At 38.5% G+C, this 19,170-nt stretch overlaps 1 protein-coding gene across 1 annotated transcript; it reads left to right on the forward strand.

The window, feature by feature from the left end:
• Window positions 1-1,398: 1,398 nt before the first annotated feature.
• On the forward strand, window positions 1,399-6,695 carry FOXJ1 (forkhead box J1). Its single transcript, XM_072403844.1, has 3 exons — window positions 1,399-1,572; window positions 3,595-4,126; window positions 5,807-6,695. The coding sequence occupies exons 2-3, from the start codon at window positions 3,623-3,625 to the stop codon at window positions 6,614-6,616; spliced, it is 1,314 nt and encodes a 437-aa protein (XP_072259945.1). The 5' UTR covers window positions 1,399-1,572; window positions 3,595-3,622; the 3' UTR covers window positions 6,617-6,695.
• Window positions 6,696-19,170: the final 12,475 nt, after the last annotated feature.

A 19,170-nucleotide genomic window follows, 5' to 3' on the forward strand; every position in this document is an offset into this window, starting at 1 on the left:
CCAGCAGATCAATATGATGGTTACAAAACTAAAACACAAATGCCAAAAAAACAAACTTAAGTGTAAAAGGATAGGTGGAACTCTGAGATGTATGTGGTGGTGGGAATTATAAGGGCACCTTTACTTCTTTAAGTTGTGTAATGCATGTGTGTTCGAGTACATTGCACTAATCAGTGTTTCTCAACCAGAGTTCCTTCAGAGATTCCCAGGGTTCCAATGATCAGTTTGTGACTCTCAGGTCAGTTTAGGTGCATCCAATGATATTTTTGGCTATCTGTAAGGGTGACATTCCTTCCCAATGGCAGCAATGTAAGTGGCATTCTTCTCACTGATGAGCAAACTAATGTACTGTGAGCTGTGGATATATTAAAGAGGAAGTAAACCCAAAACTACTCAAAACCAAAAATATCACACCGTCAATCCTACAAAGCAGTTGAGCTATTGGGAGGTTTCTTCCATTGGGTCCTGCGTCGTCCCGGTATCCATCTTTGAGGGAGCGCCAGGCACCCCTATCTTCTACTGGTTCATTTTCCTAGGTCACCCGATGCAGACGTGGGATCTGGTGACAAAGTTTTTTTACCTTTTTGATGGAAAGGCTCCTTCTGCGCATACCTGAGATGCTGGTGCATGCACAGAAGGAGCAACCAAACCCTCCCGAGTTGCATGACGTAGGTATCCCAGGGGGCTCTGCGTTGCCATTCATTTTTGATCGCCCAGGCCATCGAAAATTAAGCCAGTCGGTTCAAAAAAAAAACACAAAAGAATTTTTACTTTAAATAAAAGGGTTACCTACCCTTTTATGCAAACTGAAATTTCTGAGTTTAAATACAATTATAGCAGGGGTTCCCCAAGAACTGAAAATTATTTTACGGGTCAGTAGAGGCTGGGGTAGACTATCATAGGAGAACATAGATCATAGATGAGTGATCCAGCAATCCTGAAATGGTCCAAACCAGAACTGAGAATATTCCCTAAAACCTGAAAGTTATTTCAGGTATAAAGTTTTCAGTAAGGGAACCCATAAAAAATGTTTATTTTCTAAGGCAACTTCACCGTTTATTGTTGCGTGCCACAACGCCAATGCATTGGGGTGCCATTAATGGTATTTTGACGCATGTTGTGATAACGCAATGTTTACATTCACACGTCATAGATTATAATATGATACATTTCTGTAAATGTGTCACCTATCATAAACCGAAATATTTCTGTATTTTATTTCCAATACAGCATACTAATAGCACTTCCTATGAACAATAATAAAGGAAATGGCACTGATAATGGCAGACTCAGCAACCTGCCTCATTCACAGGAGGCGTGGCCGAATGACTGAGCTCTCCATGGGAACTTTTCCACCAATCCGAGTGCTGAAAGCTGTTTACCAGGGCGGGGCGTTACCATGGCGCTTTGAGAAGCCTTTCAGAACCGCTGGTACTTAATGCGTGGCAGCGAAGAACGGGGGAAAAGCTGGCAGGGCGATAATTCATCCAAACTCGCCGGTATCTGCGCCGCTTTATTCTGGAAGCTTCCGATCTGTTGTGCGTCACTCCGATCCTGCACATTCGCCACCAGGTAATGGGGAGCTGTTCACCTTGCAGGCCGGTTTCATAGCTGACAGGTATTGGCGGTATTCGGGTGGTTTCAGTGGGTTATATTATCTGGCTGGTGAGGGGTCTGCTATGGGAATGCCAAGAGGCAGCAATCAGGGCTTGTGTAGGAACGTGCATGGAATGTGAATCAGGGGCATCAGATGGCTGCTTGGGGCTTCCTATTATTTATATAAAATGAGTATTCACCCTAAGGGGCTGCTGGGTGAGCTGGGGTGACCCCACACAATACATGGCACAGGTTATTGTATGCACCCATTGGCATCACCCCCAACTAGGACAACAAATCTCACCTGCTGCCCTTATCATTGGGTTTTTTATTTCTTTCTTGGCTTGTATTACCAGAAAATTTTGGTAAAATGTTGGTTTGAATGTGGTCATGTGACCTTCCCTCTTACCCCCCTTGCACCCTGTTATGTTCATTTGGCACCCCTGACTTTTTCCGGAATGACTGTCACTTGTTGCTATTGGTGCTTCTCATATTTCTGGCAGGAGAAGATCATACAGAATAGAGGATAATGAGTGGGGTGCATTGATTTAAATGTGGTCATGTGACCTTCCTTTTCACCCCCTTGTATCTACCTTGCAACAATGACCTGTTACATTCATTCTGCACCCCCACAGGGACTAAACAGGTCACTATTGCCACTGGGCAGTCCATGGTGCTTCTCATAGATCTATTGCAAGCTATGGAATCTGGCAGATCATACAGAAGGGAGGATAATGGTCCTGATTTATTACAGCTCTCCAAGGCTGGTGAGGCTGGGTGATCCAGCAAACCTGGAATGGATCTGATCCAGGATTCAAAAAATGTGCTTTGCTAGCAAATGACTTTGTTGAAATCTATTGCAGGTTTGCTGGATCACCCAGCTTCACTGATGAAAGTGTATCCTCTCCAGCCTTGGAGAACTTTAATAAATCAGGCCCTATGTGTGGGGTGCATTAGTTTAAATGTAGTCATGTGACCTTTTTACCCCTCTGTATCTTTTTCCCCTCTTGTACCCAGTGGTGATAGTAACAAGTGACCTGTTTAGTCCCTGTGGGGTGCAGAATGAATGTAACAGGTCATGGCTACAAGATACCTTGTTACTATCACCACTGGGCAGTCCATGGTGCTTCTCAGAGATCTATGGCAAGCTATGGAATCTGGCAGATTGCTGTTATTTCTTTCTTTATTTTTTGGAGATAGAGCGATGATTTACCAAGAGTTCTTTTTTTCAGTTCCACTTTGATTGGATATTAAATGTTAAAAAGTTAACTTCTCTTAAGTAGATTAGCCCCCATTGAATTCACTTGATTCCGCTGTTTGGAAAATGTTCAATTACCTGAAAGTACAATACACCAATCGCTTGCCTTGGCATTTTTGTCTTTTCTTTGTGGTACAGAATATGGCAGACTATATATTAAATTTAGTGTATTGCACAGAAACGTGGAAGATGTGCTCGTAGGTTGTTGTTTCTGCAATAATGAATTTATCTAGACTCATAGTGTAATGATGTTTTCTGATTGCCAAATGGTTTTCCAAGGCTTCGATGGATAATTCTAGAGGAATTTTATTAGCAGCGCTCTGCACTTATCACAGAAGTGTTTCTGCCACCCCGGTCTGGTGGGTGTGAGGTTTGCACCCTGGGAGGCCTTGAAGGGGGGTTATGCAAATATTCCTACCACCTCTTCCTGACATTCAGCACGTTCTGTTGGCTCGTTTTGTACCATGATTTCCGTATCAGAGTTTCTCAGGCCTTATTGCTAAAAAGCATTTTTGAGCTTTTGTGAAAAACTTTTTTGTGGGTGTGCAATGCCATCTTTCTAAATTTTATCAATTGCAATATAAATATTAGTATTAAACAGGATTTATATAGCGCCAACATATCACGCAGCGCTGTACAATAAATAGAGGTTGCAAATGCAGACAGGGGCAGACATGCTACATTCTATTTAAAAGTGACGCTTGAAATAAAACCTACTTTTTCCTTTTTTTTTTTTTTAGGAAAAGTCTATAGCCCGAGGCTCTTTGAATGTTTGATCTGCCAACTGAAATCCCCACAGACATGGCAGACAACTGGCTGAACTATCAGTCAGAGGGGGAAATGAGCCACGACAACCTTTCTGGGTCGGTCAACTTAGATGACAGTTTGACCAGTCTTCAGTGGTTGCAAGAATTCTCTATAATCAATGCCAACGTGGGGAAGACAAACTCATCATCCGGAGATTCCCATGGGTATCGTCAGTTGCCAGGCTCAGGTGCTCCGTGCTCCCCCTTAGCTGCTGATCCAGCATGCTTAGGAATGCCACACACCCCAAGCAAACCCACATCCTCATCTACCTCAAGGGCAGCCCTTCCGCCCATGGAGGAGATTGACTATAAGACCAACCCACACGTGAAGCCACCTTACTCCTATGCCACCCTCATATGCATGGCAATGCAAGCAAGCAAGAAGACCAAGATCACACTTTCTGCAATCTACAAGTGGATCACAGATAATTTCTGCTACTTCAGGCATGCCGATCCTACCTGGCAGGTAAGGCAGACATCCTATATCCAATTATATATATAGACTTATCAATGGAAGCTCTTAGTTTGAGTATAACATATATATTTATCAAGGTTATATTAAGAGCTGCCATGGATATATATTTGATCATATAGTTACAATAGGGTGACCATCTACCCATTCACTCTAAAATTTCTATATTGCATCCTCAAAACTGTCCTTGATTTCTGTACTTGAAGTTGTAAAGCAACAAACCATGCAGCCGGCATCTCTCTGCTTCTCCCTTGTGTATAATTACTCTCAGGTTCCGTGACTCCTGAGTTACTATTTTGTACATCCTGCATCCCAGAGCATCACTATTGTTACATTAACCCTCAAATCCTTTAGGCACGTAGTTGTGTGACTATTCAGAAACAAATTGCAGCACAAGGGTTAATGCATGCATAACAGTGGTAGGTCACTGCAGGTTCTTATACAGGGTCACTAACTACACTGCCATATATCAGTGTACTATTAGACTCTGAATGTCAGAGCCCTTCCCGCCCCTTGTTCTGTAGACTCTGTGTGGCCCTGACATACCATTGTCTAATAGTAATGGATGGTCTTTGGGAGGGACCAGACGAGGCTGTTTTATAGGGGAAATCGTGTACAGTCAACTGGGGAAAGAAGGGGGGTCTACCAGAAAAAGAGGGAGCCCAGTTTCTGTGCAGCTTTAAATACATTATTCACGTATAATCTATTTAAACTCATTTGTGTGTCCACATAGGGGCAGGTTTACACACAATCAAAACTTTCCTAGTGGTAGAAAATGAAAAATCCTCCCTCTACTAGACTTGAGAAAGGCTGGTTTAATTAAACATTGATGGTGGGGGGGGGGGGGGAATCCCAGAAAGACACAGGTGGCATGGATGGAGACTGCTGAGGCAAGAATGATAAATATGTTTAACTGGCCAAGCAATAAGCATCCGAATACAAGCAGGGAAAGCGATGAATAGAAAAGGGAGGTGGGGGCTGCGTAGTTTGCTCTCCCCCTTGTTAAATTTCATTAAACAGTAAATAGCGGATCAGTAAGATCCGGGAATCCTGTGGCTTGGAGAAAAAAGAAGGGGGGTTGCAGGGGTAAAAAAGAAAACTATTCCTATTTCTGTCTGACTTGTAAAGTATTTCAGAACCTACTTCTTGCCCTCAGCTTAAATAGGAAAAGGGTGAACTAAGGATGTGTCCAGCTATTGGAGCTTCTCCAAGACTCCTACACACATTAGCTTATTATTTATGTCCTCTTTTTATCTTGTTCTCGTAAGGTAGACTTTAAAAGAGTAAGTGGCCCCTTCTATTCCAGGCAGAATAATGGGAAGCTGCTTTGCATTTTTATTGGTCTACACAAGCACCACGTCCTAAAAAGTTACTATACTTCCTATATTGTTGCCAAATATATAGGTATGGAAGAGTTAAAAAGAATTAGTGGTCTTCCCAAGGCAGTCATCTTACAAATGAAAAACAAAAGTTTATATGGATAAAAGCTTCTTGAAATTCACAAGTTAGTTCTTATAGAGATTTCAAGCTTCCACACATTTTGATGATTTGTAAAAATGACAATATACTAATTCATTAAATAAAAATTAAGTAACTAAAAATATACTACATTTTCTACATATATTTTACTATAACTATAAACATGTTCTGACAAAATGTTTTCCTATGTTATAGAATTCCATAAGGCACAACCTTTCCCTAAATAAGTGCTTCATTAAAGTTCCTCGAGAGAAAGATGAGCCAGGAAAAGGTGGATTCTGGAAGATCGACCCACAATACGCTGACCGTCTTATGAATGGAGCCATCAAGAAGCGACGGCTGCCACCCGTTCAGATCCACCCAGCTTTTGCGGGTGCTCAGTCTACTCCTTGCTCAGACAGCAATATGGGCTCTGTTTGGCCATTAAGTGTCAACTCTGAGTCTAATCAACTGTTGAAGGAGTTTGAGGAGGCCACAGGCGAACAAAGCTGGAATTCTACTGGTGAACATGTCTGGAATGTGATAGACGGCAAAGGTCACAAACGCAAACAGCCATTACCGAAAAGGATGTACAAGACTCCCCGTCTATCCAGCTCCCCACTTTTGTCCCATGATGAACAGTCTGACCTGGGATCACTTAAAGGTGATTTTGACTGGGAAGTCATCTTTGATGCTAACATCAGTGAAGCCAACTTTGCTTCCTTTGAGGAACTAGAGGGAACCCCTCCATTAAGTCCAGTCACCAAATCTGTTGATCTTACAGTCCACGGAAAGCACATTGATTGTCCTCAACAATGGTACCCCATGAGGCAAGAGCAAGCAGCAGTCCAAAACAGTTTGGATTTTGATGAGACATTCTTGGCCACCTCATTCCTTGAAAACCCTTGGGATGAAAATCGAAACGATTTCCTATCTAATTCTGCCAACCTGGATCAACTCTTTGACCTCAATGAGGATTTCCCTCCAGGACTCAATGACTGGGCCTCCATGGGCTCCTATTTATAACAATGGTGCCATCTGGGACTCTTAGAGACACATAGACATTTGTAATATAATTCAAATAAAATAAAAAAATATATATATATATGTTTATCTTAAAAAGTTGTTTAAAAAAACTTTAACTCATTCATGGAGCAGAAGTTTGATTCAAAGTTTACACGGCTGGTAAAAAAAAATCCAGCACTTGCTATATAATATCATTCTGCCAGACAGAAATTGTTCAAAAAATGTTAACTTTGTACAACAAAATGCCATGTATGATTCCTCTAGTCCTTAATGAAAGGGCAGTACTTGGTAAAAAATACATTTTTGTACTTATTTTTCTATATACTAAAGCAAAAAAGAGATTTGTTTAATGTTAAACTTTTTTCCTAAATTCAGTCTTTTACAGACAGCCCAAGAAAAAAAAAAAAGATTAATGACCAATTCTAAAAAAAAAAATATTGGTCTGATTTATAAAAAAAACTGAAGCAATAAAATGAAGGGGCATGTCTTACTTCCTTTCTCAAGTACAGTTTCCACGGTACAGTGGAAAAGCTAATACTGTAAGTGATTGGTTGATCTTGGCCAATGGCAATAGTTCTTTTTTTCTGCTTCAGTTTTTATAACATAGCACAATATTACCCGGCTTGTAATGACTTCCAGTATGTTGCTAACCTTGGGTACTATGGGCATTGTGTGTCCATTGCAGAACAAAGGGCAATTTTTTTTTGTTTCAATGTTGTTGTATATTTTGTACCTCATTTTTGCCTGTTTTATATTTTTTTATATGTTAGAGTCAGTTTGTTTGAAAAAAAATCAAAACACTTTACAACTTCTTCATGGCGCATTGCCAGGGCAGATTGCCATACCTTTTGGTTTATTTGTTTTTTTTTGGGTGGCAGAACATTAGGATGTTAATGGCGGGGCATAATATGAACAGTTGCTGCTAGCAATTTTCAACAATTATAAAAAGATACAAGATGTTTGGATTCAGTTTGATATATACATGCATATAAAGCCTTTGCTGCCAGAGTCCATATTGTTTTTTTTCCCCAGTTCCGGTGTTAAGAGTTAAGTAAGTGACCTTGCTTGAATTCCAATACGTGGAAGAGGAACAAATAGGTTTGTGTGCTGTATGTGTGCGTCTGTGAACAGAATTGGCATCGGTGAACAATAAGGAGTTTATGACTGTTCAACGCCTGTTTAAATGACTTAAACATTGTTATGCAATTTCAACTGGGGTGGAAATGAGGGCTGAATGCTGGGAAGACGTGAAAGAAACAACAGCACACTTGTATGGGCTTTGAAGGTGCATTGAGTTTCTTTGCAGTTTCTATTTCTACTGTTCTGTAGAAATAAATAAATCTCAGAAAAAAAATCATCTCTTGTATTTTCTTTTATTTATTGGGTGGTCTTAGAGTTTATTACACATTCCAAACTTAAGTGTCTAGTCTTTTATATCTGAGCAGTTTAATCAGTTACATCAAGGAATTTTAAAACCTTAAGTAACCCTGAAAGATGGTTATTGATACACAACACTGTACATATTTAATATATTCACTACACATAGCAACATTTAAATTATATCTAAAAAAATTAAATATATTGCAGCTGTCTTGTTTTTAGTTTGGTGGGTGTATTAGTTGTTTCAGGCTCAGTACATTCTGCATAGATGAAGAAAACGTTTTATCTTGCCAGAAATCTTTCATCCTTTCTTTACACTAAACTTATATCTCAAACAATACTACTGGCCTTTTCAATTATTTTTTTGGATTTAAATACAACATCACATTAGCAAATGGATATCAGGAGAGGAGCTTAAGGTGACAACTCTGCTCCCCAATATATATTGTGCATTGGACCTAATTTATTAAACCTACAAGACTGGAGAAGATAGACTATCATGGGAGAACCTGAGTGATCCAGCAATAGTTTATCTTCTCTAGTCTTGGAGAGCTTTTATAAATCAGGACTATGTAGTGGGCATTGCTTAGGACAGGTTGTTCTTGGAAAGATCTTCAGATTAATGTACAGGGACACAAATGTGAAAATAAGGTGATGTAGCCACCACATCTGATTAGTCATCATAGGAATCATTTTGGTTTTTCTTACAAATAGCCTAAAATACACACAGGATGTTTAATAACTGTACATGACCCATTAAAACATGGATCAAGGACATTAAATCCAGCAAAGGTAAATGCTGACTGGTTGCCCTTTGCAGTCTACTGATTCTTACTCCAGTTTTTACAAATCCACTCAGGTACTCATGTGAGGTTGATTTGAAATAAAGACTATTCACTTAGCGAATGTTCTCTCTTCAAGGTGTACGCTTTAGTAAATACATTGAATAAAATAAGGAAAATCAACTAACCATGTACTAATAGAAATCCTGTTCAGCCTTTGACTCCTTTAATAGATCCAGCCCACTGGTTGTGATGTCTTTTCAATTCTGGACTATTATCGAGTCTAACATTTCCCGAAAAAACAATTGTGTGCTGACTCTATGTGCAGTGTACACTCCAGATTTAGAATATTTAGGACATTTTTTGACTAATCACATTTACAGTCAATTCCTACACCTTATGCACCCTTCTTATTTTTCCAAGATGATCAATGTTGGCTGCCATTGTGGCTTTGTTGGCTGCCATAATTCTACAGATGTAAAATATTCCATATTCCTCAAAATTTTATTAAGTGTGTAAAAGGAGGAACCGTAAAAAGGAAAATATTAGCAGATGAAACGTCAGCTTTTATGATAAAGTATTACAAGGAGTTAATTGTTTTTTTAGGTTTGACTGGTTCAGAGACTTAAAGTACAACGATTGTGTAGTACTACTAACTAGGAAACATAATCTGTATGTGTCTGATCCCATATACATAAGTCAATGGAAATCATACATAGAAACAAGGATTTAGGATATTAACACATATTGATTAGTTTATTTACATAATGACATTATTTGACATAATCAAAAAATTGTATAATTCTTATTGTGAATATTCCCTTTAAGGTAGCCATACCTGTATCCATTATTATTCAGTATAAAAGATCTCTCAGTATTGTAGATTGCATGTCTATTCATTGTTGTGTTATACATTAAAGCGGAACTAAACCCAGTCAATACTCATCTGTCCATGTTCCGTCATTCTGGTGCCACTAACTTCTTCCTTATTCTATTATCCATTTTTTTCTTCGACCCTCTTGATTGGCCAGACCAGGATGACATAACTTTTGCCTTGTAAGAATAGATATTACAGAAGATACATCACTTGTCCCTTTCTGCAAAAAAAAAACCTGCCTGATGGCCAGTTTTCAAAGTAGGATTTTAGTTCCACTTTAAATGAATTTAAAGCTAAGAATAAAAATGTTATATATTGCAGGTAACTCAGTCCCTAAATTTAGTGAAGTTTTCTTTTTTTTTTTAATTCTTCTTGTTATTTTTGGCTGCGGATTAAGCCATCAATGCACTGCCTCTCCCAAGGTGACAACACTCAATGGTGGAGCACGTGTCACCCTAGGTTGCTCTCCAGATTTGGACTAGAGAACAACTCTACCTCCACTCTCCATAACACAGGGAAGAGTTATTCTTTATTCCAGAGAAGAGAAATTACAAGCACAATGAGTTTGTGTCAAAATCAAAAGGTATTTTTCTATCCTTGGACAAAATGGACATAAGCTAAAAAAAGGGAACCTAATGCAACTTTTACATCTAAGGACTGAGTCTGGAATACATGACTTTTTGTTTTGTGTTTTGTGATTGTTTTATCCTTTAAGATGTAAATGTAATTTAATAAAATGTTTTATTTTATTTTTTTTCAATGGAGGAAAAATTCATGAAACCTATTATCGTAATGTTGCCATAGGACACTTGGGGTAGACTGAAAATTTTCAATGAAAAGGATTAAATGCGACCCATACATATTTGGACATCTTGGTGAAAAACATTGATGCTCTTTTAATGTATTTCTAAATACCTTACAAGTTGTCTCAATGGTTTCCTTGCCGGACTGCTGTGAGTAGTTCTTTCACCTTTTGTCTTAGGTTTACTGGTCCCGTTTCTTGTAGAGCATGCTCTATTTGTTGCTCTGAGCTCACTGGCTCGTAACAGATTGCAGGGTTAAATGTGGTGGTGTTAAATGGGGGCAAAGAGTGAGTTCACACAGACTGTTGCCAAAGAAATGTGGGAAATCAGTTTAGAACTGGGATTTAAATCCCACCATGGAGCAAAGGGACTAAGAATTGTAGTCTGTGTGACCTTGGAGGAGAGGGGGGCTGGAGGTCAGCGAGGTAAAAGAAGCCATAACTGACTTTGATGCTCATACACAAAGATTATAAAAACACTCAAAGGTTTGTATAAAAAACAAAGACGTAATAATAAAATGAAGGTCCCTAGAATACCAAAAGCAGATATCTCTACATTTATATAATATGGGTCTACTTATAGATTTAATAAAATATAAGAGATGTGGAAGACTGGTCTGTTCAGATTTTCACAGTGAAAGTATTACGATATTTATCCACACAAAGTGAGTCTGTAGGGGGTTGACATAGGATCTGCAAATCTTATTACTTAAAACACATTAGCTACGCAGTGCATTATTAAAAGAATGGCAATTCTTCATTTCAATTTGAGAAAGCAAAGCAAGCACAATGAAGTCCCTGGAGTGCTTATAAGCTACGTCAGGTCCAAGTTACCAGCCATTCAATTGGAAACCAAAAAGTGAAAGTACACTACAATTCCTTTGCCTGAAATATACAGATATCACAATAAACTGCTCAATATTACATCATCACATACAATTGTAAAAATGGTGATTAGCTGAAAAAATAATCTATTTTTTCTGCATAATGGCCACTGTGGGAATACCAGATCAGATATATCTTTATAGTTTGCTTAAAAAGATGTTTCTGCTTTGAAAGTGGAAAATGTTATAGGCCACATTGGAATACAGTGGTGTTTGATTCAAACATTTAGATTAACGCTTTTTCTGCTATAGCCAAGACTCTTACCACTGAGATGGAATAAGGTAAGGGATAGGTTTGTAAGGGATGGGCTCATCCCGCTGCCATGAATCAATGGGGGATGGACTGAACACATATCCGAACATGTATAGCCTGAAAGGTTTGTCCCTTTAGCCATCACATTAAATGGCTATCACAATCATTTACAAATGGATTTATAAATATTCCATTGGCATCCCATGTTCTAATTGCAATTCCTTTTAAGTCTAAGCAACTGGCAATCCCAAAATACCAATAAGCCTATGGAAAGTATTAGTTGGGTTAGAATATATTCTAATTCTAAAATGTGCTGAGATGATTCCATTTGATACCATTTGTCACAGCACACGTAGCACCATTTGATTTTGGGGTAAAAAAAAAATAGATATAGATCTTGGCACTGACAGGGATGTCAAGGGCCTACCAAAAACATTTATTGAATGAACAGCGAAGCATCTTTGTTTTCCTCTATACACTTCTCAGCCTTATAGACCATTTGTGGTCAACTTGACATTGGTGACGTCAAGTCAATGGATCCTTTATATTGTCCCCACATGTTATTAAGTGTATATAATAAGTTTGGAAGCTTTGCATGCATGCTGCCCAAAGACTAGGGACATGGTATAGAAGTTGTTGGAGACTGAAGATATGCTTCATGGGACAGTTATGAGACATGAAACCATTACATTAGACTGCTAGACATCACTTTTTTTACAGCCCCTTTACAAATCAAAATCCATGATAAAAGATGCAAAGACGAAAACCAACAACACACAAAAGCCATTAAACTCTTGGAAGCCAATCAAATGTAGAAGGTAAAGAGTCTCCTAGAGATTTGTTGTGTCCTAGACTCTAAAGCACAAATTAATTGATTCAATTCTTGGAAGCCAATCTAAGGAATATTTTCCTTCACTGGTTAACTGCAGGGGCCCTAAGGACTGCACAATAGGTGTCAATAGGCTTCAGGTTGGCACTAGGGATTTAGGCAGCCAAGGCCTCCCAGTATCCATTCAGTGGCTCTGAGTACATTTCTACTGATCAACAGAACTTTTCCCTTACAATTAGTCCAATGTTCCGCAAAACTTTACAGTAACTGGTAGTTGCAAGGAACAAACATTTTTATATTATCACTGAACTACAAATGCATAATGATTATTCATTTCATTGTGACTTAACATTCTCCTAGATAAATTGTGCAGCTTGCTTTGTGTTAAATGTTGTTTAAAGAGAAGGAAAATTACAGAAATGCTATATTCTAGAATCACTGCTTAGTGTCACGTTCCAAACTGCTAACATGTTGGTTTGTATGGCTTCTAGAGGAAGATTTATTATCAGGGCTGCTAGGAAGCAACAATAAATGTCATATGAGTCAGCTGAAAAATGTTAATTCAATACCGGGCAATGTTCAGTCTGTAGAGTGGGCATCTCATTGCTGTAAATGCTGCTTATCTTATATCTGGACATTGCTGCTAGCTGAAAAAGAAAGGTCGCTGTCCAAATAAATAATGGTTTGCAGAAAAAAGTATATGTTTCAAAAACTGAAAGTGGACACCTCAATAATTCTTCAAGCCTACAACAATATATTCCTGGCATATCACAATACACCGCAACAGTTTAACTTTTGAGCTCCAATCCAGGCTTTCCTGGCCTGAAATTACCATTTTATATATATACCCTCCAATGTGAGTTGAGGAGAAAAAGGCACAACAATTTTTCTTTCAAAAAGTTATATATAATTATATAATATAAAATAATAAAATATATAATACAAAAGGTATATTATTCTATTTTCTATTGATTGTACAGCATGGTGGCTCAGAGGTAAGTGCTCTGGCCTTTGGAGCGCTGGGTCCCAGGTTTGAACCACTGCATGGAGTTTGTAGGTTCTCCACGTGTTTGTGTGGGTTTCCTCCGGTTAGGTAAATTGGCTTCCCCCCAAAATCGATCTTAGACTTTGTTAATGACATATGAGGTAGGGACATTAGATTGTGAGCTCCTTTAAGGGACAGCTAGCGACATGACTATGGACTGTGTAATATGATGGTTCTATATAAATACTGTGTAATAATAGTAATTGTAGCACTTGTACAAAGCTTTCAAACAATACAATATTTATTATTTCATAGAATCTGCTTCATAACATTCACAAATCTTTCCAATTCCTGACCTGATCATATTTGGAAGCCTTTGCTTGGGTTTTCAACAAATAAAACCTCTGGAAGCAATATGTGAAAATAACTGATTGCCATCAATTTGTCCCTTCTTTTTTTCTTGATGATGTTTTTTCCAAAGTCTTATAGATATTGCTAATATGAATACCTATATAGGTAAATGATTTTTTCATGGAAAATATTGAAAATTATGTTTCTAATTAAAGGTTCCACCCATATTTTACTTAAAGGTTTTTAATTAAATGGTTTAGAAAAAGCATGTTTTGCCAAGTGCATTAGGAAACATACAATATTTGACTTCCTTATCAGCAACATCAGCATCAAGTGCTGGGCAGAAAAAGTAAAAGAAGAAATTAATTGGAGCAACCTTGAGACCCGAGCAAAGGGACCCATTCATGTGGAAAGAGAAGATTTGGAAGAAGAAAGATTTAGAAGAGGAAAATAAGAATATTGTGGATCTAGACATGGAGACCAAACTGAGAGTTCAATAACATTTCTGAACTTCTTTAAAACTTTTAGTTATTTTTTTTGTAAATTGTGAACAAAAATATGAGGAAGATACACACAACATAAGTTTTATATGCTCAGAAATGTCAATCAACCAGCATGAAAAGAAGTCAAGAACATTGGACATCTCTGATAAACAACCCTTGGGGCTTTTACTTGCTGCTCACTTTGGCCCCTGGTAACTATTAGACCCTGAAACTGACCAGCCTTCCCCTGCTGTCTGTTATAATAACCAGATCATGCTGAGCCATTAGAAGTGAGGAAAAGTTATTTGAATGGTGGCTTTTGGTGTCAATATTGAAATATCTATGTGTGACAAATTACATGATTGTTAGCTCTTCAGGGCAGGGTCCTCTCCTCCTGTATCACTGTCTGTATTAGTCTGTCACTTGCAATCCCTATTTAATGTACAACGCCACGTAATATGTTGGCGCTATATAAATCCTGTTTAATAATAATAATGATAAAAATGTGTTAAATAAATCCAATCACTTAAATCTCATATAAGAATTAATATGTTCATGTTTCAAAAGTTATTTTAAATCTGTTGTCTTTAAATTATTATCTGGTTATCCTATTATAAAGGTAATTGTATAGGCCTTTTAATGGGGTGACCGCTGTCTCCAAATTGTACTCCTACCCAATGAACATGCTGATAGAAAGAGGGAACAGAATTACCAAGAGAGAAGCTCATTGGTCTGCTGCTTCTCCCTTCACTGTCCATTCACAGGCTGTGGTTGTAACAAGACCTGTAAATGTTTCCTAACTACAAAATGAAAGAATCACGTCTTCTGCCCTGTCAAAGAAGGGTGCTCATTTTTAGCAAATATCAAAACAAGAACAACTGATTTAAATTTATTTAACCTGTGTCTGTATGTACTTTTATAATACTAAAGCTAACAAACCAGGATAATGATCCCAAATTACAAAAAAAAGTCCAAAACATAGGGCTTGTTTTATAAAACAAGTAACCTGACATTGCCTCGCACATCCCCTAGTGGAAATCAATTACTGCCATCAAAATACATGGACCTGGAAGATTCCCACAAGGGAATGTTTGACGGAATGTCTGATACCCTGTTTGATAAATAGAGCCCATAGAGTTTGCAGGTAATTTAATAATGTTTATTGGCTAACTTAGGTCATTAAAAATCCAAGCTTTCACAATGGCTTAGACCTCTTCTTCTGTTTTTTCCTAAAGAAGGAATCTCAACCATCCCATAAGCTTTCATTTTTAATAGCTTAGCCAGTAAGAGGTATTGGTAGAACTACAAAATAATGGCTGATTAAAAAACAAAACAAAACAGCGAGTTTAAAGCTGGAGATATATTTTAGATTTATGGTATTTTTATTTCAACTTCCATCCTTTCAGAGGGACCTGATCATTGAGCAGCATTCTGGTATTCACAAATGCTTTGCCAGTTGTAATAAATCTGCAACCTCCAGCATGAGTCACATTTACTGCTAAGGCCCAAACACAAACAAAAAACTCTTCCTTTGCATAAGGAAGATAAAAGACATGAACGTAAATGATTAACGACGTTCCAAGGTGCCAATAAATCTGACTTGGAACACAGGCTCACTTCCCCCTTCACTATTCTACGCATTTATACTACATGTTATCTAGGATAGTTAGGTTCAATATGTTCAATATAAAAAAAAACAAAATTCAGAACTGCTTGTTTCTTCATGACATGGTAAATTAAATGGCAAATATGAGAGGGAGTTAATGTGTTCTATTATAATTGTAGAGCTAGCTTATGTACCAGGCTATTCGAAACAGAAGTGCATCCTCATAGAGAGGGAGGGGGAGAGGAGCTCAGAAAACAAGAGAGGTATTTAGGGGAGAGTCTTAGATAATAGGAACTTTTCCTTCTCTTGTTAAGTGTGTTCCAAGACTGCCGTCTACAAGAAACGAGAAACTATTGATAGAGAACTTTGTGTACTAAGAGGGGTAGGGGAGGGACAGGTCAGAGTTTTGATGGAGCTGGTCATAGTGGGCATGCAAGAACTAGACTCCAGGAGAGGGGTGGAAAAAGAACTGAAAGCTTATTGATATGGTGACAAGGAGATGGAATCATTTTTAACATTTTATCAAATTTGTTTATTCCAAATGGGACATTTTGTTGGCAAAAACATTCCCTGGTGGGAATCAATTACTGTCATTGAAAGAAATGGACCTGCAAGATTCCCACGAGGGAATGTTTGGGAGAAGGTCAATTCCCTGTTTTATAAACAGAGCCCTTAATATTCATAAAAACTTAATTTGTTCCAGATTTGAAAAAAGCATAGATTGTACATTCTTTTGTCATATATAAATGGCATGCGTCAGTTCCCATCATCATTCATGACGCGTTTCGCAGTTGCTTTTTCAGATTTCAGAACAGTTTAATGTCCGGCAAACTTTTTGGTTGGCTTATAGAATAAAACACCCAGACAGAGTGTGAAAGGTGGTTAATGGCGTCCTCATTGTTCTCCGGACAGCAACAGTATTTACCTGGAAACTATATGTGTTCCCACTAGAAAAAGGGGGTTACGCCCATATCTAATATCAGACTTCACCTTTACACCTACCAGGTTTTTTATTATCAATTTACACTGTTAACTCATGTTTTTTATGTGATCAACATTTTTTTTTACTATACATGAATGTGCCTTATAAAAGAATGTCTGCTATAGACACAAAGATTTAGACTGGCTATATAGAACATGGGCCAATCATGGATGAGGACTAAGGGAAAGGGATTACCAGCTAACAGGTAGGGGGAAACTGGAAGCTATACTTTGCTTTGGGTTTCATCCCACTGGGAATGATCAATTTTCCCTTTTTTTCAACATAATAAGGGGAAAAACATATTGCTTTTTTAGGAGAAATGTTCTGGAGCAACAAGAATGGTCGGACAAAAGTCCTACTTTTGACGGTCTGATTCCCCACAATATTATTATTATTATTAATAATAATTATAATAATAATAATAAACATGATTTATATAGCACCAACATATTACGCAGCGCTGTACATTATAGAGGGGTTGCAAATGACAGACAGATGCAGACACTGACACAGGAAGAGGAGAGGACCCTGCGCCGAAGAGCTTACAATCTAGTAGGTTGGGGAATGAGCACAAAATAGGAGAGGAGATTTGTAGTGGTCGGAAGTAGTGATGATTTCAAAAGACCGAAGAAAATGGGTAGGCAAGTTTGAAAAAATGGGTTTTGAGTGTTCTTTTAAATGAGCAGAAAGTAGGAGGGAGCCGAATAGGACGAGGAAGACCTCCCCGCCTTTTTCTGCTTCGTTCAGTCATTAAGAATGAGAAAAGTAAGACCTGTGTAAGTTCCATGTAACGTGGAGTTTGCATAATACATTTCTGCCCACCTCAGTGGCTAATATTCAGGCCCCAGCCATGTCTTATAAGTGGAGGGGGTGATATGTAAGCTTCTCCGTACTTTGAAGTACTGGTCCTGGGGGCTGAATGTAATGGTAGGGAAGTGATGGAAACATGTATGAGTATGTGCTATTTGGGCAGCTTAATTTCACCTTAACTTTGAATGCCAAACACTTGTATTGGGGCAGTAAATAGATTTAGTTGCCTCATTATTGGTATGCAGCCCATGAGTCAGAGAACAGCTGATTCCATCACAGCTTTTCCTTGCAGGTGTTTTGTTTCATGACAGAGTCCCTTTAAGCTTGAGACCGAGTAGTCAACCACAGGTAACATGAGCCGTAGATATTTGCTTGGCAGGTTATAGCGTTATTGTGATAAAGCCAGTCCTGTATGCTGAATTCCTCTACAGTCATTGTGACTGAAGCAACGCTCTGTCCTGGGTGTGAAGGAGTTACATGCCGAGTGCTGCACCCTGGTCACACGAACTGCCCCAGCTCTGCCTGCCCAGACTTGTCTTCTTTCATGGTTGTGGAGATCCTCCAAAGCTGGCCGCAACCTATTGTTCAACTGCAGATGCCAAAATAAAAGAGAACTGCTCCCAATAAAAACATGTAAAACTTAATTGCCTTTAATAAAAAGTGCACGCTTTCCCCATGCATTCCTTTTGAAGTATTCAGTAGTTTTATTTCTTCAAACAACATCAATGCTCCATCCACCTGGACCTCATATTCTGTTCTCCAAACCTGAGATTAAATGTCATCTTCACTATCACCTGAATATTTTTAAAGAAAAATGCTTTCTTCCCAACCGTCTTCCAATTACCATTCCTCCTTCTTGTAACCAAACTCCCCAACTGTTTTTCTTTTGATCCAACTAGAGCCCATCTCTGGGCTTATACAATTGCCACTCCTTTGCGTCCTTCAAACCCCTCTACCTATGTTTAGGAAACTTTAAATATTTCCCTATCTTGTTTTTTTATTCTTCTTTGCTGTCTATGTCCATGCCACTCCAGTTATGCTGACGGGTTAGTGGCGGATGTAGCCAACAATGGGCCCTTGCAGAACTAGCTTGGGGCTTCTGTGGACCAGGACCCTTTTGCATCAGCACACTTTGCATCTCCCTGTGTCTGCTCCTTTGATCACTGGATTCAGTGGTGCAATTAGTGCCCAAGCCAAGATTTTGCTTCTTCATGACATAATCAAATATTGCAATCCTAAAACCCAAACATAGGAAGTCTATATAACGGGCCTGATTTATTAAAGCTCCCCAAGACTGGAGAAGATAGACTATCCTTGGAGAACCTGGGTGATCCAGCAAACCTGATCCAGGACTGAAAACATTTACCAACTAATAGAAAAATATTTTAAGAAATACATTCCAGGTTTACTGGATCACCCAGATTCTCCCATGATAGCAGGTCTTCTCCAGTCTTGGAGAGCTTTAATAACTCAGGCCCAATGTATCCACATCACCCAGACATTGTAGTGGACATGTGAAGAAGAACTTGGG

Source organism: Pyxicephalus adspersus, chromosome 3 (assembly GCF_032062135.1).
Source record: "Pyxicephalus adspersus chromosome 3, UCB_Pads_2.0, whole genome shotgun sequence".
NCBI lineage: Eukaryota > Metazoa > Chordata > Amphibia > Anura > Pyxicephalidae > Pyxicephalus > Pyxicephalus adspersus.

Excerpts from the sequence above, each read along its gene's own strand:
- FOXJ1 (XM_072403844.1), top strand. The coding sequence starts at position 3,623 with ATGTTTGATCTGCCAACTGAAATCCCCACAGACATGGCAGACAACTGG. Across the intron at positions 4,127-5,806 it reads ATGCCGATCCTACCTGGCAG|AATTCCATAAGGCACAACCT; the intron begins GTAAGGCAGACA and ends CCTATGTTATAG.